This window comes from Oxyura jamaicensis, chromosome Z, assembly GCF_011077185.1.
Source record: "Oxyura jamaicensis isolate SHBP4307 breed ruddy duck chromosome Z, BPBGC_Ojam_1.0, whole genome shotgun sequence".
NCBI classification, from domain to species: Eukaryota; Metazoa; Chordata; class Aves; order Anseriformes; family Anatidae; genus Oxyura; species Oxyura jamaicensis.
In genome coordinates, this window is record NC_048926.1 from 14,598,423 (window position 1) to 14,619,354 (window position 20,932).

General features: G+C 39.9%; 1 protein-coding gene across 2 annotated transcripts in view; it reads right to left on the reverse strand.

Moving 5' to 3' along the window:
- Positions 1 to 333: 333 nt before the first annotated feature.
- Positions 334 to 20,932, reverse strand: part of C6 (complement C6) — a 22,596-nt gene continuing 1,997 nt past the window's right edge. For both annotated transcript variants that reach the window (XM_035310232.1, XM_035310233.1), the window contains exons 4-19: positions 19,996 to 20,152; positions 16,259 to 16,403; positions 15,413 to 15,554; positions 14,314 to 14,452; positions 13,268 to 13,468; positions 11,260 to 11,500; positions 10,088 to 10,210; positions 9,045 to 9,211; positions 8,598 to 8,823; positions 7,228 to 7,399; positions 6,412 to 6,523; positions 5,819 to 5,951; positions 4,647 to 4,838; positions 4,091 to 4,181; positions 2,903 to 3,144; positions 334 to 921 (exon numbers count right to left, since the gene is read on the reverse strand). In XM_035310232.1, the coding sequence (XP_035166123.1) occupies positions 740 to 921; positions 2,903 to 3,144; positions 4,091 to 4,181; positions 4,647 to 4,838; positions 5,819 to 5,951; positions 6,412 to 6,523; positions 7,228 to 7,399; positions 8,598 to 8,823; positions 9,045 to 9,211; positions 10,088 to 10,210; positions 11,260 to 11,500; positions 13,268 to 13,468; positions 14,314 to 14,452; positions 15,413 to 15,554; positions 16,259 to 16,403; positions 19,996 to 20,152 (2,665 nt within the window). In that variant the 3' untranslated portion in view covers positions 334 to 739. The remainder of the gene's footprint in view (positions 922 to 2,902; positions 3,145 to 4,090; positions 4,182 to 4,646; positions 4,839 to 5,818; positions 5,952 to 6,411; positions 6,524 to 7,227; positions 7,400 to 8,597; positions 8,824 to 9,044; positions 9,212 to 10,087; positions 10,211 to 11,259; positions 11,501 to 13,267; positions 13,469 to 14,313; positions 14,453 to 15,412; positions 15,555 to 16,258; positions 16,404 to 19,995; positions 20,153 to 20,932) is intronic.

Consider the following 20,932-nt stretch of genomic DNA (forward strand, 5'->3'; position numbering starts at 1 on the left):
CTGACTGCTGGTGGAAAAAAAACTTTCAGCTTTCCCCTGCTTGGAAGGCAGGTTTCTAATCCTCTGTTTTGTAAAATCCCGAGCCTAGGGCTCAAAACCAACAAACAAACCCAGAAAGCAAACCCTTCCTCCCTTCAGTGACACCGATTAAAAAAAATAAAATAAAAATCATACTTTTGAAGAAGACTTTGCTTAGTCACTGTGTATTTGTAGTTTTCAGTATTTTGTATTGCTCCCTGAATTTGCACGGTGAGTGCCCATGTGCCCATACGGGTAGCTTCTGCCATGAACCTGTTAGGTGTCAGAGGGAATGTGCAATGATGCTGAAGTGCCTGATTTGCCCAGCGGGTGCTCAGCCAGCAAGATGACCAGGGTGCAGAACAGTCACCAGTGCAGAGAGGGAGCAACAAGTGGCTGAGGAAAGGAAAAGTCTAATCCAGCACCAGGGAGATGAGAGGCAGAACTTCCCTTCCTCTGTGCCCATCTCTCACTTGCCTTCCTCTGCCCATGCAGAGTTACTGACAGTGAGAGCAGTATCCCCATATCCCAACCCCCACATCATCTTCATTAAATAAAAAACCCACTGCCACCATTTTTCCACTAAATGAGCTCTATTTTTTGCATCATTTTTGATCCATTTTTGATCCTTTCATAATCAATAACCAGTCAAGTTTTCCACAACATGGCTCAGTCCACGAGTAGTGGAATGATGGTGGTGGCCAGCAGGAGAGCCATCGATTTACCCCAGGCAGCTCCTCTCCTCCAGCACCTCCAGTCTGATGCCAGAACACTTCATGGCTGCCAGCATGCAATAACCAACTGTCCTCCTTCTCCCTGTTGACTCCATCTGGATGCAGTAAAGCCGTCTGTCTTCTTTGGGACACTGGTAAGGCATCAGGCAGGAGCACTGGGTCTGCGTCTCTGGGAATGAATGGAGATTTAGCTACAAATGTCATAACTAAAAACATTTTACAGTGTGACAACACTTCAAAAAACAACAGGGAAAAATGCTATTGCAGATTGATGATACCTTAGTTGGAGGGCCTATAGTGCATGCACTAGGTGATAAGGTATTAGGAATAGAGACAAAAGAAGTGTTAAATACCAGGTTTTTCAGCAGTGGCCTATACAGGAGCAGAAATGAACTAACTATTTTTATCCACTGGTTTTCCCTGACATTTCTTCTAAACAAAAAGATATCAAGTTGACTTTCTGTTCCCAATTATCTTTGCACACAATGTTGCTGTGAAATGGAGTCTTAAGGTCCGTATTGTGTCAGCTCCTATTTCATTACAGCTCCCTTTATGAATGTTAAGCTACCTGCTGCTGGCCTGTGGTAAACTCAGTCCTGCCGGTTATTTCATTACCCATTTCTGATCTAATCAGATTCTAACTCTTTATATTATTTCCCAGAAATTCCCTAGGCAGGAAACCAAGTTTCTGCCTTTCCTCTCTTAAAACATATGAAAAACATGCATTTTCCTCAGTTTAGCTGCTTTCATATGATACTGCAGTATTTTCTGCCTCTATGTTGATACCAACTACTCATTCTCAACAACACCAAAATTTCCTTTTCCTAACTGTTTGTGCAAATGCATGGCAAAGAAGAATTTTGTGAAGACAGTGAGGAGGAGAGTCCAGTTCCAGCCTCCTGAGTACCCCAATGAAAACTTATTTAATGTATTTTTTCTCCTGGTACTCTTGCTCACCATCATTTTTGCTTGCTGAACAGGGCTTCTCTGTGGGTCTTTTAAGAAAAAAAAAAAAACAAAACAAAAAACAAAACACTGAGGTAATGCCACAGGATCCAACCTTAAGCCAATTTCACAGTGGGAACAGATACAGGTTTCTTACAGGCTCTGGAAGAAATAAGACCAATGCTTTTTAAAATTATATCCACCTACTCCACCTACTCAGGAGCCTTCAGTGCCTGGAGGCTCCACCACACTTGAGTGTCATGCCTGGTCCTGACCCCTGCTTCAGCCCCACAAGGAGCAATACTTTGTGCAGTATCTTTAAGCCACCTAATTCAAATCCTGTGCTGCATAAATCATTTTGCAAAACGGGGTTTTAAGATTGCTTCCCACAGCTATTTTGTTTGTTTGGTTGTTTGGTTGTTTGGTTGGTTTTTTTTTTTTTTTTTTTTTTTTTGAGCAGACAAGGTGTGATAGGGATCATGTTTGTCTCTGGAAGCAAGTGGAGGAATGAGCGTGGCTGCCACTCAGACTTTTCCTGGCAAGCGTGTGATATGCGTGGAGCCAGCCAGCACCTCAGACATTTACAGGAAAACCCACTGCTCTTATCACCCAGTTACAAAGTAAATAGCCAAGTTGCACAACAGTGTTTATAAAATAATCCTCTTAGGGTTTTCACCAAACAGCTTAGCTAGTTCATAAAAACTCCTAATAAACACAGCTTTCATGTATGGTTATTAGCAATTTTTTACCATTAAAAACCCATTAAGCCTGATGCCCTGTCTTGCTAAGTAGTTTTATGATTTAATTTTATAATTTAATTATATGTTATAGAGGGTGTGGCTCAGGTTTACTCCTGAAGGACAAGCTGATGATTTTAGTAGCCTCACAGGGAATAGGTGATAAAATTGCTGATTACATCTCTGTGATTACAGATTAAATTCCCTTAATCTTCAAGTTCCTTTTGTCCCTTACTAATGGGAAGTGGCAACGATATACCACTTGTGCCTAAGGGAAAAGACACGTACCCGAGTGTAACACGTTAGCAGGGGCATGGGTCTGACCACACAGCCACACTCCTCTCACCATAAATTGCTGAAATAGACCGCAATGTCTGTAAATTCTGTCCTTAGAGCAGTGAAGGAGCCAGCATGTTTTATATTCAGTGCCTAAGGGCTGGGATAAATGCCATCATTCAGAAGCCATACCTGGACAGTACTCCCACTCATAGCAGGTGTCATAGCCACAGGGCACTTTCTTCATGCTGTTTGTGGAGAGCTTTGCCCTTTCAATAGCCCAGCGTATGTTGGTATTACCAAGGCAAGGGCCAGCATGCAAGAAGTGAAATGACGTCTCTCCAAGGCACATTTCAGCTGAATATTGGCAGCTGGACTTCGTCACGTTCTGTTCAGAAACAGCATGTAGTACACAGATGTCTTCTGAGTAGTGGCTACCCCAAGGAAATAGAAAAATTATTTTAGCAGACTGTGGAACAAGTCCATGCTTCTAAACACTACACCAGCATAAGCTGAAACACAGAAAAGACATGGCCAGGCTGGATATCTGTCTAAAGACCTAAGGATGTCCCAGCTACTGCAGTATCTGGACCTTGGGAAGCCCCTGATACAGCATAGTGCTGTGAGCTGAGGAAATTTTGGTCCCATCCAAGAGACAGGAAGTGAAAGACATTCCTGCACAAGAAAACAGGAGATGCTGTTGCCTCCTCAAGGTACAGGATACTTGCATAGACCCTATGGTCTCAGCCTGATGGTAGCCCAGCTCATATACAATACAGGCTCTTCTTTCCATCTCCAGCCCCACATGACCTCCACTTTGGCCAGCCACTTACTAAAAATCCTCCAGGATAACCCTCTATTAACTTAAAGGCTCAAAGGTCTGTGCAGATTGTGTTCTGTGAGAGACAGTAAATCGAAGTCTTATGTGTTTTATATGATTTTGAAGTCTGAAATATGCAATGTATTTTGCAGCATGTTCACCTGAAAAAATGTGAATTTAAAGCACAAGGAGTAAGACCCATTATAGGGAGGTGATGAGAGTGCCTAGGAAATTAGAAAAGGAAGAAAAGAAATGAAGAAAAATGAAGAAAAGAAATGAAAAAAAGAAAGAGTGGGGATTTCCAGTAGCAGGTGACAGTGGCAGCAGAGTAGGACAGACCATGGTGTGCCATTTGGTTAATGTCATTTTAAATTTATTTCAGACCTATAAAGAGGACTGTAATTTGAATATAGAGGCATAACTGTCTAGTATCTGAACAGAGACCAGTAACCTTGAGTTTGCTGTTGCCTTTTGCTACTTTTTGTTTTGTGCTCACAATGGACTCTCTGTCACTGGGGAAACAGTGACTTTTATATTTCTAATGAAAGCACTTAACTTACCCACAGTCCTCTTCTGGAGACATACAAACACACTCAGATCCAACCTGTTTTTGTCCTGGATCGCAAAACCCTCTAATCTTAGTTTGTTCATCTGAAACAAGGGAGAGTTATTGTAACTAGCAACAAAGTGAGCAGAAAAATCTTCTGTCTTCTGCCATAATTCAGAATTTAAATAAATCTGTGATTGGATTCCTATATTTCTCTCTTCAAAAGCTGCCATGGTATACAAAGTCTGAATACTGTACAAGCATGTACAGGTCTTTGTAAGAACTGCTGCAAAAACTTGTACAAGAAGTTTCAACAGAATGAATTCTCCCAATTTACTTTCACAAAGCCATGTTAATACAGCTGTTTTTTCCCCAGTAACAGTGTCAGCATCTCAGCTCTGTTGTACATTACAGTACATTGCAACCAACAATTTTGAAAAAAGTAAAATCAAAATTAAAGAACAGTTGCTATACATCTAAAAAAAAGTCAGTTGCTTCCTAATTCTAGCTAGCTATAATAAACCATGCTGTGGATACCGGAACAGTAATGCATTTGCAGAGATACTAACCTTTTTCACATGTAATATGTCTCAGAACAGGTGGGATCCACGACAGGTCTTTTCCACAAGTGTACTGTTGTTGACCAGTGACTATAAACCCAGCTTGGCAGCTTAGCCTCATGATTTCACCAATGTCATAGTGTTGCTTAAATGGGGAAATTGTGACACTGTCAGATATTGGTGGCCTGAGGCATACTGCGGCTGCAATAAACAAGAAAAAAATACCTTGTTGTTTTCATGGTGTAGGGATATTTACAGCAAGTCATAATGCCTCAGCTGAAGAGCCATGAAGGCACTCACAATAACACTTAAAAGCTGACTGACATTCCAAACTAATATTTATTATAGTTAAGTCTAGAAATTTTTAGTGCACTGTCATGTCAGTGTATTTTGTAGAAATACTTTTCAACCAATAACTGAATAATTACAATGAATTTCTAATGTATGCCAGTAAGAGTAATTTAATTTTAAAGTTTGTTAAAAATAAGGTTGACATTTACAACATATTTTACTCTTTCTTTTATAAATGAAATTATAAACAAAATAATTAAAATGAATGGCATTAGAAAACTCATAAGTATATTCAGGGAAATTATTTTGATAAAATAAACACTAAATAATCAAATTACACTGAGTTACAGCAAGCATTTGGAATCTCTCAATTTAACAAAATCAGCTCCGTTCTGATCCATAACTGTTGACTGGACTGTAAATACTTCAAGGCATTGATTTATTGTGGGGATTTTCAAGGCACTGTAAGGGTGATTTAGAAACATCATCCATTTAATATAAAAAGTGGTAGTAAGATTCTTCCAAGAACACTTTCTTCAGCATAACTGTCAAACTTAAAGATTATCTATGGAAGTCTGCAAACGAGATGAGTCCTCTCAAAGACACTTAAAGCTAGATGAGAAAAGGACCTTGCAAGATCTGAGTGCTTTCTGAAGCAGTAAACATTGCAATATTCTTAAAAGGCACATAACAGCAACACTTTTGAATTGAATGAGGAATGATGTAGTGACATAGCAGATTTTTGCCAAGTCTAGTGTGAATGATTAGAATACCTTCTTAAAATGCTATCTCTTCAGATATCATTACAGATTCTTTTGTTAAAATAAAATTTTGTGTATTTTTCTTCCACCTGTTTTGTTGCAGGGCCAAATTACTTTTCTATTTCTTACGTTGGCATTCAACTATTTGCTGTGTCCAGGTTTGATCAGGCAGACACCGAAGGAACTGATAGCCACTGAGGACATGACCACTCACACAGGCAATTTCAGCTTCTTCCCCCACATCATACTGGTTCTTTTCATTCTATCAGAACAAACAAACAAACAAACAAAGTAAAAAACCTACAATAATAATAATAATAATCTGCAGTCATAAAAATAGACATTGCCAAAAGAAACATTGACAAAAGCCTGATATTATGCAATTGAAATAAGCGCTTGCTTTTCCTTCTCTGAAACAGGAGTAATCCATTCACCTACAGAATGTTTGTCTGGCTACACTAATTAATGCCATGGTTACAAAAGGAGTACTCATAGACCACTGTTTGAAATGGATTTCACCTTGCCTTTGGTTCAGTTGTTAGTGGACCCTGGTGAACTGCAGTCCCACAAGACACCATGTACACAACAAGCTCACTAGCACACAGTGTAGCTTGCGTATTGGCCATACCTAGCAAAGAAACTATAAAAATTTGACAGCTCTGCAACTACTGCATTTTCCTTCCATATCAAGGAAATATGGAATTTTCATCTTTCATTCTCACCCTTATAAATCCATTTTCTGGTGGGTCTGGCCTGGAGCATCCAGACTCAGGTTCACCAGTTATGATATCCTCTTCTCTCCTTGCCTCATCATCATTAATACAGGGAGCCCCTCTGAAAAGTAAAAAACTGCTGTTAAGGATACATCTTAAGCAGTCACCAAGAAGCAATGGCAGAATGTCAAAAGCTTTGGACAGGAATGCTTAGAGTATTTTCCCTGTAAAAACAATAACTACAAAGCAGATAGCATGATCATAACCCAACTGCTGCTATCAGACAGTGGTTAAAGGAGGCTGGTTTATAGCAGTGTGGAGCTGTAAAGCTTGGTGTCTGAGAAGAGTAAAAAAGAAACACAGAGTCCATTGCTTTTCATCCTCTCCTGTCTGCTCCAGAATCTCCTCTGTAGTCATTACAATAAGGATGATGAAAAACCTGACTCATTTTCTCATTCTGCTTTTCTTTTCTTTTTTTTTTTTTTTTCAAGTAGAGAAAACGAACCTGTACAAAGTCTTGTTCTTGAAGAGGTAAGAAATTCAGCGACTTTTGGGGCTAGAGTTATGATTTCAAGTAGAGAACTTGCAAAACTGGTACATCAGACACAATCAAAGCAGGAATATGAAAAGTTTGGTAGTTTCAGTGGAATTCTCTGAAGCATTTAGCTCAGGCCTAAACTTCTAAGAGAAGAGGATGTGGTATTAAAAAAAAAAAAAAAAAAAAAAAAAAAAAACTCTGCAAACTCCTGTGAGTGGAAGTAGATGTGAATTCTCCAGAACTCTGCCTCATGACTACGGAGATCTTTTGATCTACCAACTTCTTACTTGTCCATGAACACAGAGACATGACAGTCCTCCTCTTCTTCCTGTTCACCCTCACAAGGCTTTCCACCGTTCATTGGGGATGGGTTATTACACTCCCGGCTCCTTCTTCTCTTGAAGGAAGTGTCACATGGGCTCCATTCAGACCAGCAACTCCAGCGACCATCTACAGCAACTACAAGAAATAAAAGAAAATCCCACCTTTTGATAAATCTGTATCATACTTGTTAGTTCACATATAAGAGGGATGAAGGTAAATTCAGGATAGCCATTTCCAGAGGATTCAGCCAAATTCCATGTGTTTCATAAGAGCCTAAAACACACCTTCCCTTTCATTTTTGGTTGCAAGTCACATTTAAACCCAGAATCAGCTTATTTTCTACCTATATTGCACACAGAGATGTTTGAGTTTTCATGGTACCAACTACAGTTTTAGATAACTCATGAAATGATGAGCTACCAAATTAGATATGATTTCTAACACCAAGTCTAAACCCCAAGTCTACCTCCCACACAAGCTAAATTAAAACGCTACTGTCTTTTTTTACCCACCAGGGTATTTTGTCTGTGCCAGCATGAATGATTATATAAGGATTTTTATTTACACATCATTTCTTTTCTGCATAATATATATTATCTACATTCATATCTATAGCTGCATACCTTAAATTGTTATTTTCTTTCTGAGGTCTATAGTTGCCTGAATCACTTTTCCTTCTGCCCCCTTTTGGTTCTGTATTACAATAATAATATTAATAACAGTAACAATAGTAATAATAATCTCTTATCTTTTCTATATGTATGCCATTAGTGTCAAAATAATTTAAAAACTGCTTTCATGTGAAATTGTTCTTTATTATTTTTGAGAATAACGATTATGATCCCTATCCTTAAGACATTTTAAACTGATTTTTCCTCCCACACTGTAATAAAAAAATCTTATATCCATCAGCTATTTTGTCTTAAGCATAATAGGCTATAGGAAAACTAAGAAATGAGTTTGTTAATGTGTGCATCAATTATGTTTGATCTCATTTTCATTCTTATTGCTAAACAACTGATTTCTTACTATCTTATTAATGTAGCTAAGGCGTATTTTACCATGTCTTATAATTTCTTCTGTGAGCCATGCCTATTCATTATTATTATTATTATTTTCTATTTTTAATTCTCCCTTTATTTTTATACTTTCTGACCATCATAATAGGATAGGAAGTGCCATGAATTTACTAAGTGAACGTTACATCAGATTTCATTTGGCAAAATTGCCAGGGGATTTTCAGGTGAAAGGTATGATGGGAATTATGACATCATGAGTGTTTTGGAAAAATATGATAAGGATATAAAAAATAAACAACATCAACTCCACACACCTGAATCATAATCCGGAGCACGGATCTCACAGTTCTTGCCGTAGGTACCAGCCTGGCACACACAGAGGCACTCCATCCCAGAAAGCACAGGTTTGCCATTGTTGGGGCACGGGGCACACTGGCACGGGTCAAACCTGGCTGCATAGTCCCTCAGGGCTCTCCTGAGGTTGCGACGCCTGGTTACGGCACATGGCACATTTTTCACCAGGTCCACAATGGATGACACCTGTAAAACAGCTATCCAGTTAGCACTTACCTTCAGTTTAGCTATGTGCCATACCTTGTATTCTATACATGACAAAGGAAAGCACACACTGTTTTTTATATCATGCTCAGATGTGTGTGCACATATAATTCATATCACACGCAGCACCATCCTGATTTAAAAGGCAAGAAATATCTGCATGCTTCTTTGAAAAATCAATGTTTTTCTTACCCTTCTCTTACCTCAAAGTCAATCACTATGGGATTGTCCTTCGTTGATTCCAGCCATGTTGTGAAGACTGGGTGCCCTGGAAATGATCCCTTTTTCTCCCAGGCCAGAGCTGCAGCGAATTCTGACCTGCCACCTTTGACCAGAGAGATGGACTGTTCAGCTGACTCCAGAATGGAACCTGAAAGGAGATTTCAGCACAGAACTGTCAGAAAAAAAGCCTTCAGAGACAGTGGATGTAACATTAACATTACAACAAAAAGTGTTAGAAAGGATAGAAAGGAATATGCTATCTTTAATTTTATAAAGTTGGAAGAAAGGAGTCTAAGCTCAGAAAAACAATCCTGAACAATTCTGTTCAGTGGTGTGTCATAGTTTGCCAAAGGATATGCAAGTCTCACACCACAGAGATATAACTATACAGAGGACTTGTGGAAATTGCATGGGATACAGCAGGCTCCTCTAGGCAGGCTCTTTAGTACCACAAGTAAATGTCTGGATAACTAGACTGATCATAGAAAGAGTCAAGGTGAGGAAATCCCTGTTTTCAGTGATGCAAAATGTGATTTTTGCCATTCTTGCAGGAACTGCACCAGCTGTCTGCAATTTGAGACACATTCCTGCACCTAGATGTCTGCCTGGCAAGAGGAAGGTGAGAGGGGAATGTCAGGGAGCATTATTACTGCCCAACTCTCTCAGGAATCAGCTGCAATCACATTTCTAGTTGTGCCCATTTCCCACTTTGTCACACCTGGCTCCGGGACCATGGGGGATGTTTGTCAGATCCATGACTGCTGGGAAGAGCCAGTGACACTGGATCTCAAGTGACAGTGCTCCAGAGCAGAGGATGAGCACTCCTACGTCATGATTTCTTTTGCTAGCAAGTAGATGTTTCTGATGCTTGCTTCAGGGAAACAGTGAAACGCTGTTTTCTCTAACAGTGGTAGAAGAGCATAGCTAATTCAAAGCTGGGAGGTCACCTTGGGTGCCTTGTTGAGGGGAGTGGTATCTCTCAGGGTAACTAACAGGATACCAGCCCTGTTATCAGCACAGTCACCTTCATGTTTCACAGTCATCTTGTTTGTGACGCATCTGGTACTGACTTTCTTCTTCCTTATGAAGAGCACACGCCACGATGTTTCTTTTCGGATACAGTCCATTGATTCATCCTCTGTCAGACCTAGAAATACCAGAGCAGCAGCTGAATCATCCTAACTGTATTACATGACCACATCATGCCCTAAGACTCCTTCATCAAGGTGAGCCACTACAGGTCTCCCTGTTTACTGGTTTCTTTCTGACTTCTGTTCTTCACTTAAGTTCCTCATCCACCACTGACCCCACTGTCAGAGGCTTTTCTGCTCCTCATCTCCCTAGTCCCATCAGGCTCTGACCATGTTCACCCTCTTCCAAAGTCCTCCTCCCATTCCTGTTTGGGTATTTCTCCTATGTCACCTCTTCTGTGTTATCTGATACTCCTTACTGCTACTGGTACATCATGGAACAATTCTTTGTTGTTCATAGCCCAACCACACTCTCCCAAGGTGCTGCTTTGCAGAAGTCAGTGGTGGTGGGAACAACAAACCTTTCTCTGAGGTCATGGTAGAAGGTTGTACCTGTTCCTGCAGCACTTTGAGCATAGAGCACTAATCAGTCTAGGAGACATCACTGCTGAGGGAACCCACTTCCCTAGGTACAAACACCATTGTACTGAGTCATACCACATAGTTCAGGTATCCTCCCATATTTATACAAGTTACAGTGATGGTGTTAAGTTTAACAGCTTTTAACCTTAGATTTCCACTTCTATAGTGTTCTTCTTTTCATTTTGGTATGGGAACAGTTTCAGACTCATTTTTAATCAATATCAATAGTTTTAATGACTGCAGCTCAGAATATATTACTTACACCTCTTGGACCTCAGTCCCACACTGGGGTATGTTGGAATACCTCTTCCTAGTGTCACAGGACCTTGATCTGAAGGTCTTAAGAGGTGTCCCTGAACACAGTGATATTTACCAAGTAAGGAAAATATTTTTTAACTTCAAAATAAAACATGAAGTAAGATATTTTTTCTTGCTTTATATTTGTACAGTGTGGGTAATTCCTGTTTGTGAAATTCTAAGAGATTTTTGTTGAGTTTGCTATGTGGTGTAAAGACTAAAACTAAGCAGTGGTAAGAAAAGCTGGTAAACATATCACGATATTTTCTTGTTGAGGATTACATACCTGAGTTCTTAAATTCATCTGAACTGTACTGGTAAAGAATGTCATAGGAACCACCCATCTTCCCAGCGGTGTAGTAATGAGTGCCAAAGTCATCAAATATTCTGCTGTATAAAGCATAGTTGTACTCCAGGGGCAGGTGGCTAAGTGCTTTTAGAAAGACATCTGAAAGCTGCAGATCTGACTCTTTCATTGTGAAGCTTGCAACAGAGATGACTTTATGGACTCTAACAAAGTTGGAATTCTAGAAATAAAAACAAACCAAAAAAAAAAAAAAAAAAGAGGAGAGTCTTAATAGGCAGTTAATTGCAGAAAGTAGAGTGGCCAAGAGTATGTCCTGAACTACACTGAAAGAATTATTCCATCCTGTCTGTTGTGCTGCTTTAACCATGAGTAAATGAACACAAGCTAGCCATAGAGTTCCCAAGAGTAGTTCATAATGAAGCATGTAACATTATATTGCAGCCTCACAGTAAGACTCTTTCTTTACAGGAGGAAGTAGAGAAGAGTGAGAGCTGGTCACCTGGGCTCCCTCCACAGCTCCATTAAGACACTATTCAGAGAACACACATTCATGTAGAAATCCACCCAGTTTCTCTTCGTTGATACAAAAGGAAGGAAACTATCTGAGATGCAGATCTCTGTAGACCTGCTGTTGTCTACAGATATGCAAGATGAACCACCCTAGGTGGTTACCTTAACATAAGCAGAAGACCTCGGGGAGATCATGACAAAGTAGCATACTAGAGGACCTAAAAGTCAGCTTAGCAAAAGAATTATGGTAAACAAATATAAACTTTAAAGCATTGTCTTCATATTTCATCCATTCTAAAATGGAAAAATTCAAGACCTTTCAAGTCACTTGGGCTTGAGACCCTGGGATGCTCATGTGAAGCCCATGTGCACATGGTTTAAAATATAGGTCTGAATTTGACCTCCCAAAGCCCAAGTTGTCACTCCTTTTAAATGGTTTATTTAATCTATTTAAGTGAACAATTTAAATTTATAAATTGGTCTCATACACATATAGATATCTACTGGTGTATACACCTATAAATAAACTGTTACAGACAGGTACAGGTAAAAACAGAGGTAAAAACATACTGTATCCTGTATGATACAGTAGAGTACATGAGGAGTACCCAAGATAAAACTCTTGCCATAAACATACTAAGGTGGGATTTAACCTCTACGTCTAGAGCTAACAGCTCTAAGCTATCAGATATTCCATGTGCGTTTCTGAAATTGCATGACAGCAATGGTCAAAACCAACATAACTCCAAGAAACCTTCCTCATGAAAGTTTTATTGAAATGAATATCTGATAATTTCTGAAGTCATCTAGTTCTGATGGGTTCTTCAATAAAAAGACACTACTCTACCAAAATAAACTTACCAGTTCTACAAAAGACCAGCTTGATCTGTATATAGGTATCTACATGGGAATGAAAGCAAACAGGTTTCCAGTAGCCAGAACCTTTGTACAGATGAATTCAAACTAGAAATAATGAACTTTTTAAGCAGTCAGGTTACTTACTGATTAGGACAAGTTAGCAAGGTTCACAATAAAGCTTCTGTCATAGGAAGAAAGTTTAGACTGGTATTTTGTAGAAGATGTATTCTAATTTTATTACAAATCTTGAGTTTCAACAAACCTTAATCGTGGTCTGTTCTATGGCCTCTGCCAGGCAGAATTTTAAACAAAATAATACTTGATCCTTTACTGACATTAAACTCTAGAAGTAAGTGCATCTAATATTCCTCTACATTAAAGGGGCAGAATTTTACGGGAGAGAGTTGTCTATTCTTAGAAACTTTTATCTTGGTATGTTATTTCTGAGATAATTTTTTGACCTATTTTGTTTTCTGACCTTCCTTATGTGTTATTCTAGCAGTGTAAAATGTAATTCCAGTGCCTTGATAATGAACAGTGACCTTTGGTAGTTCAGTTCTTCAAAATACACAGGTGGAAACTCAAAGAAAGGAAGAAATTGAAGGCAACATTCAATTACCTTTTCTTGTGAGGCTTTTATGGCTTTCTTGAAGGAGGAAGATGACGTGACTTGAACCCGTTTCTTTCTTGAGAATAGTATTGGAATGCTAAATCTTTTTCGAGCATCATGAGAGAATGAACTACTTTGCTGATCACTGTCACTCAGGTGAGTTAAATCTCTGTAGAAATGTGATTTTACATCATCCTCTTCATTTGTTACCTGAAGATTCAGTAAAACAAGCTAGATTTGCCCAAATAACAACTTGAAACAAACCAACCTATTAAACAATGAATTCTTGACATTTTCTTGACATTACTTGAGCCTTTTTTCGTGTCCTGCATCTCTTCCTTCTCAACACAGTAGCTACTTGCTTCAGAGAGCCTGTCATATGTATGCAGCCAGATGTTGTGCACCAACCACATTATTCACAATATTTTCTAAATATCAATATCTAAAAATCTAAAAATATATTATCTAAAAATCAGATTCAGGGATTTTGGAAAAAAAATATAAGCCTGCACCTTTTTGTCCTTGGATTTTCCTGCAAAACCCGTTCCCAGACCATGTGTTTCTTGTCTTTCTGCCTGCCAAATTCTGTATCTGCCTCCTCTTCTCACTGCTTGTTGGAAGGGTTGGAAGGGGAACAGGCTGCAGATGACTGAAAGGGAAGCTGCAGCTGGGAGAGGAAGGACACAGCAGTGATGCTGAAATGAGCTTTGGACTTGATCAAACCTCTGGCTGGGTTATGTCTGGGTTGGGATCAAGACCCTTGGTATCAAGTCACAACAGCGGCATGGCCATGAGAAGCAGGAGAGACGCCTAAATCCATCACGTTGCCTTAAATATATGGTGCAGTAGGTAAAAGCAGACCAGAAAGGCACAAGTAAGCCACCCAACACCATTCAATTAATCCCATTTCCACACACCACCAGAAGCATGTTCAGGCCTTGCCACATTGAGAAATCTTGTCTTAAAACATGCAGTACTTCTTAAGACTTCAACACTTAACTTGGACTACAATTATGACAAGGGTTTTTCAGCTAGTATTTGTGGCTAGAGTGTACCTGAAAGCTGACATCCTTCAGGTTTGCAGGAATACGATATAATATCCTTGTCTCGTTACGCTTCACAGTTCTGCATTCTCCTCCATTGAATGAATTGCCAAGGACTTCCCCTCGGCTCTCTCCTGACAGAATGTGAAATCTAAAAAACAAAAACAAAACAAAACAAAAAAAACAACAACAATTAAACAATGTCAGGAAGACATAAAAGTGGATTGTTCATGGGAATACAGCTATGTTGAAGATACTGTATGTTTGAATGAGAGGATGTGAATGTAAAGGCTATGTTACTGTTTTGAAAGAAATTTATCTACAAGAATTTCTAATTCACACTGATTTCACCTGAAAAAACAAACAAACAAACAAACAAACAAACACACATCCAGGCTATAGCAGCAATTCTGTTTTATACTTTCCAGTAGTGCCTAATATTCCAGGTAACAACAATGTCAGTGTAAGACTTCCCTAGACAATTGCTCCTACTCAAGTAAAGAGGTCAAAAATGGCCTAGAAAAATGAACAAGCAGTTCTCTGTTTCCAGCACAAGTGATGCTCCCAGAGTGCACAAAGTTCATTGAAAACCAGAAGACCTGGGACATGGTCCATGGCATCCCTGCTCATGGCAGGTGGTTGGAAATAGATGATCTTTAAGGTCCCTTCCAACCCAAGCCATTCTGTGATTCTTTGTTTAAGTGTCCAACTGCTTTTGTTAGTAGGCTGGAAGATGTTATGGTTAGTGTTGTGAGAAGTGTGTCACGCACAGTCACACATCTGTAGAGGAACATCCACATCTGAAGTTCTTTGGCATATCTGAGCTGGAATTTGCCAGCACATGATATTCTGGTTGCTGTGAGGGCAGGCAAGGTCCCTCAGACAGCAACGCTCTCTGATGGCTCCTCAGCAGCTGTGCAGAATAGGACTGACAAATGGAGTGGACAGGTCCTAGCCTGACAGTTTGGTTGCATTCTTGTAATCCCTTGCTACTTTTAATTTGAGACATTGTGTGTTTAGGGGTACTCTCATATGCTAATTTGGATGTTATCTTGTTCATGCAAATTACTCAGCAACAATTTCATGTTTATGAAAAGCAAAGCTGGCTTACCCATTGCCTATTAACTGCACACTGGGGATGCTTTCAAACCTTCTGCCACACACCGTCTTTTTCCTCCCACAATTTCTTTCGTCAGAGTTGTCCCCACAGTCATTTTCTCCATTGCATTCCAGTTTTTTTGCAATGCAGCGACCTGCATCAGAGAAAAAGCAGCAGCAATAATCCTTATACAAGAATTCATTGCATCTAAATGCAAAGAAAGGCAGTTTCATTCCCTAGTAAAAGTGTAAACTTGCAGCAGAAATTAAGAGCAAGGCAGTATAAAGTCTAGATTACTCCAATAAATATATATTTTTTTCTATTTTGCCAGTTTGACTTGCTTTGAAGCCACAATGGCTTAAGTTAAGTTCTACCAAAAGGATATGAGGATAAAGTTATAGAACCTGGTCAGGTATTCTTAAACCGAAGCAAGCAAGAAATACCAAAAAAATGTTTTTCAGTTTCAATAAAAATAGTGCAATTTTGGGTTCAGACAAACTGTATGGATATGTTTGTGTAGGAAAAAAAAATGAGCAAAAAAATATCTCATTGGAACAGTGATACTTTCTAGCTGCCATGGTTGTGCTGACAACCCAAGCTAAAGATTTGCACTACCCTGTATTATTCCCTTTAGCTACAGAAGGAACTGCAAACATAAGCTTCTACTAACATATGTAAATACTCAAGTAAAGATTTCTCCCTTCCTCTTTCCCTGGAATTTGTGCAGGGAATACATAAGGAAAATCATGACCTTTTGTTTTGTTTTGTTTTTCTTTTTTTTTTTTCTTTTTTTCCCCCTCAAGCAGTGTTTATTTACTATTGAACAATGCAGCAGTTAAGCTGTGAAGCCATCATTACCACTTTCACACTGGAATTTATTCTTGCAGTTGACCTCCACTATGTTGCAGAGTTTGGCTGGAAAGCAGGGGCGGGAATCCACCAGTTGCTCGGAGCAGGCCTGACCCCCAAACTGAGATGGTCGCAAGAGGGTTCGAACACGAAACTGGATGGCAGAAGAAAAGAAGACTTTTTTTGGAAGGCAGAAGAAATGAAACCTTTTTTTTTTTTTTTTTTTTTTTTAACTCTTTTGTAGCTGATTGGCTCCTCAGGCAGAGCCACGTGTCTCTGTGTTGCTGAAGCTTCGTTGAAATCAGAGCCCTGGAGAAATTCATTGGCTGATTTTTGCCTCATATCCTACCACATCCTCATCCTAGGTAAGGCAAGTAGGCACCTGAAATCCTAGAGCCTCAATGGCAGAGCACAAGTAATGAAACATTTGACAACATGAGCTACATCACAGCAGGAATCAAAAGTTCAATCGCAGCACATTCAGTCAAGGAGGTATGGTAGTGTTGTGGTTTAACCCGGCCGGCAGCTAAACACCACACAGCCGATCGCTCACCCTCCCCCCTCCCTCTCTGGGATGGGGGAGAGAAACGGGAAAGTGAAGCCTGTGAGTTGAGGTAAAGACAGTTTATTAAGATAGAAAATAATGATAATAATAATAATATGTACAAACAAGTGATGCACAATGCAATTGCTCACCACCCGCTGACTGATGCCCAGCCCAACCCCGAGCAGCCGGCCCCCCCACCCCGGCCAGCCACCCCTATATATTGTTCAGCATGCCATCAGACGGTATGGGATACCCCTCTGGCCAGTTTGGGTCAGCTGCCCTGGGTCTGTCCCCTCCCAGCTTTTGCTGCACCCCCAGCCTGCCCGCTGGCAGGACAGAGCGAGGAGCTGAAAAGTCCTTGGCTTGGTGTAAGCACTGCTCCGCAGCAATTAAAACATCAGCATGTTATCAGCACTCTTCTCACCCTAATCCAAAACATAGCACCCTACCAGCTACTAGGAGGAAAAATAACTGTCCTAACTGAAACCAGGACAGGTAGGAAGTGGTGTGTGAACTGGCTACTGGAGATTTTTTTTCATGTTTTTATCATCTCTGTTGAAATAGAGATACCATGACAGTGGCATGTATCCCCATCCCAAAACTGGCTGGTTTGGCTCCCACTCATGGGACCTCTTATTTAGGGAGAACTGGACAGGACAGAAACTGTTCCTGAGTTTCTATTGTTTCTATCTGGGAGCAAAATCTCAAGCTCATTTGGTTTTCTGTCCCCAAATCAGAACCCCACTTGCAGAATAATGATGCTGGAGGTTGCTAGAAAAATAATGCCAGATACGTTTTCCATTTCACTTCAGTGGACTGCTGGTGAAACTGATCTGCATCTGACTGAACTGTTGTTTGCCTAAAAAAGGGTAGGAGTTTTTTCCCATTTGATAACCAGACTTATCAGACATTTGATAACCAGACTTAACAAATACAGACTGTTTCTGTAGATGGACCCTGAATTTAATCAATGCAGAATGACCTCTAAGAAACAGCAGTAACTCAGTGACTATGAATGGAGGGTGAATGGAGCAGCACCAGAACATCTAAAAGCAAGATAACCACTCCTTGCACTCCATTTGGGATCTATAGCACTCACTATATTCTTTGTGTGAGCTTTAACCTCTTCACCCCTCCCATTTACTGTGAGCCTGCTTACGCTGGACTTCATATTCATCTTGAGGTCACATTCTTTATTCTGATGGCTGTTTATATTTATAAAGGTCAGAAGCAGTGATCTTTATATTTTGGATGAAAAAAAAAAAACAGATTAGCTCATAAAAGCACCATTTTTATTTTTATTTTTAAAAAGGGGGGGCAGCAAATACTTTGTGTGAAATGTGTTAATTTGATTCGTGTCAGTATGGAACAATGCTAGGGCCGCATGATGAAATATAACCTTCTATCTAAGAAAAACAGAGTGATTAGTGCACAGAGTTCTTGTATCATGCAAAGGAACAGTCCAGCAATTTGTGTAAATACAGGGTTTGAAGGGCGAACATTGAGGCTCAAGTCTGGGAGATAAGAGGACCAAGGAGTTTTAGGAAACTGCTGACTTTTGCATGGGACGCTGCGCAAGCCTCTGATATTCAGCAAAGAGATCCACCAAATAAGGAGAAAGGGGGAGTTGAAGGACGACCAAAGGACAAAGCCTGGGAGGAAGACTACGAGCCTTCAGCACAAGCGACCCCCAGAGAGACCACCAGAGACTGGTGGCATCCAGGTGAGGGTTCGGATTGCAAGAACTAATTATAATAACCCTGCCTTTTCTAGGAGTAGTGATGAATATGTATTAGTCCAGGAGCATAAAAACCAGCTGCCTGATGTAACAGGTGTGCGTCTTGGTGGAGCAGAGACTCCCGGCGCACCCAGCACTGTTTGCTTGCCTCTATTCGCTTTAATAAACTGCAAACTTTAATTAGAATCCTATTTGGGCCTCAATCATTTATCACACTTCGCATCAATATCTAAAGTTAATAAAAATGAACAATTCTTTCACATATGTGTAGGTAAGAAACTCAACAATTTCACAAGAGGATACTGATCACAAAAATCAGTTTGAATGAGAGCAATATCCGTTTTCAATGCTTGCAATTTATTTGCTGTTTCCCACCATTTCTCCCCATTCTGCTCTCACTCTCCATCCTGCAGGATGAGAACCCCACAGGGTAGTCCACATCTCACATTTAGAACTGCTTCTTCATGAGCATCCAACACCACGTTTTTCTTGTCCTGCACTGACATCAAGGTACATATATATACGTGTGTACCTTACACACATATATATGTGTGTAAACTTGTACTTATGATACCTAACAGGCATTTTGTTATTGCTCTTTAGGTGTGGATTTCTGAAGCTGGTCAGGACCTTCAGAAAAGCTGTAGTCTATGTCTGCATGAACACTCAAGTTACTCTTATGGTAAACCTCAAGCTCAGATCCACCAGCCACATAAGTACCCCAAACAAAATGTGCTCCACTCCCTATAATCTGTATTTGACAGGGCTTGGTTTCTTTAGGTCAAACCTACTTGAACCTGCCCTTTCACCCCTTCCCCCAGGGAAGATACACTTAACTCCTGACTCTACCATCAGGGAATAAAAGCAGGCCCAGGGACTTGGTCACTGGACGATGTTGTTCTACAGATATCAAGCACACCCATGTGAGTTTTGTGTAGGCTATAAGGCTTGGAGAAATGGTACTCTGGATTTCTTGACAGCAATCTCAGACAGATCCTGACCATCAGTGTAAGATATAGCATTTCTAGCCAGTATTGGTTAGGATTTGCCAATTAACTCATTTCAATGCATGATTTGATCCTGTTATCTTTCATCTTTAGAACATATAAAATGCTATGCTATGTTAAAGATCCCATGATTTGGTCCTGCTGAAACAGACATGTAAACTTTATCTTAATTTATCCTTCATGTAGGAAACTCATCTTTAATAATGACAATGGCACTTTTGAAGGAATTTCTCAGAAATGGATTTGCACAACTGAATTGTTCCTTTCTGTTTTGATCTACTTATTTTAACTTGTTCCCTCCAGCTCCTACTATTATGTTTTATAACCAATTACCCATATTAACTTAAATTGTCATTTTGCAGATCCAATTTCCTTGAAGTCAAATATCTGAAAGAAAGAAGGTTCTTAGGCATAATTTCATGTAATTAGCCCACATAATGCATTTTCTACCTACTTGTTTTTTAAGGCATGGGTCACATTCTGACCAAGGTCCAAAGTCTCCAAGCTGACAGTTGATAGGACACGTTTGCTGGTTACATGCACGAGATTCCATCTTTGTGCACAACCGGTCACAGAAGTTTTGGTTATAATATTCATCCATTCTTATTTGCCTAAAAAAAGTAATTGAAAGAGTTACACCAGGAACGAAACAGAATGTAGATGTTCTCTAACTGTGGATGAAGTCTGATTTGAACCCAGTACAAACTTGAATGACAGTAGGTAGCTGTGGAATGCTGATTGAAAGAAAAAACTCAACTATGCCTTACATTTTCAGAGCAGAAAACTTCACAGAATCACAGATTGTAGGGGTTGGAAGGGACCTCAAAAGATCATCAGGTCCAACCCCCATTCAATTCATCCCATCAAGGGAATGGCAATAGAAAAAGCCAGGAATGGAAGAGGGGATTTCCAGCAAGTTTAGCACATTGCATCTGTATTGCATCTATTTTGTTGCTGCTGAATATTTAGTTGACTTATCTGTCATTGCAAAATTGTTTGTACAAGGAGCAGCTTTCTGTAGGCTTGCCATGCTGGAGCTCTCTCCTCCCACAGCATTGCTCTGCACTGGACACCTGCCCTGTTTGTTCACAGCAGCTGGTTGCTCAATGCCCACTGCTGGCAAGGCCATCGTAGGACCTGGCTGATCTCTCCTCACTATGTGTCTTGGCAGAAGTAGGTACATTTGGAGGCCCTGTAGGATTCTACAGGCAGTTTTGTGATTTTTAAGTCTTGCAGTTAAAATCCATTAATCTGCTAAACATTTAGATAAAACAACTTTTCTTTCCCAATATATTATGGAAGCTGGAGCTTCAGACACAGTCCCTTCTCCCCCAATGTGTTTCTTTTCTTTTCTTTTCTTTTCTTTTCTTTTCTTTTCTTTTCTTTTCTTT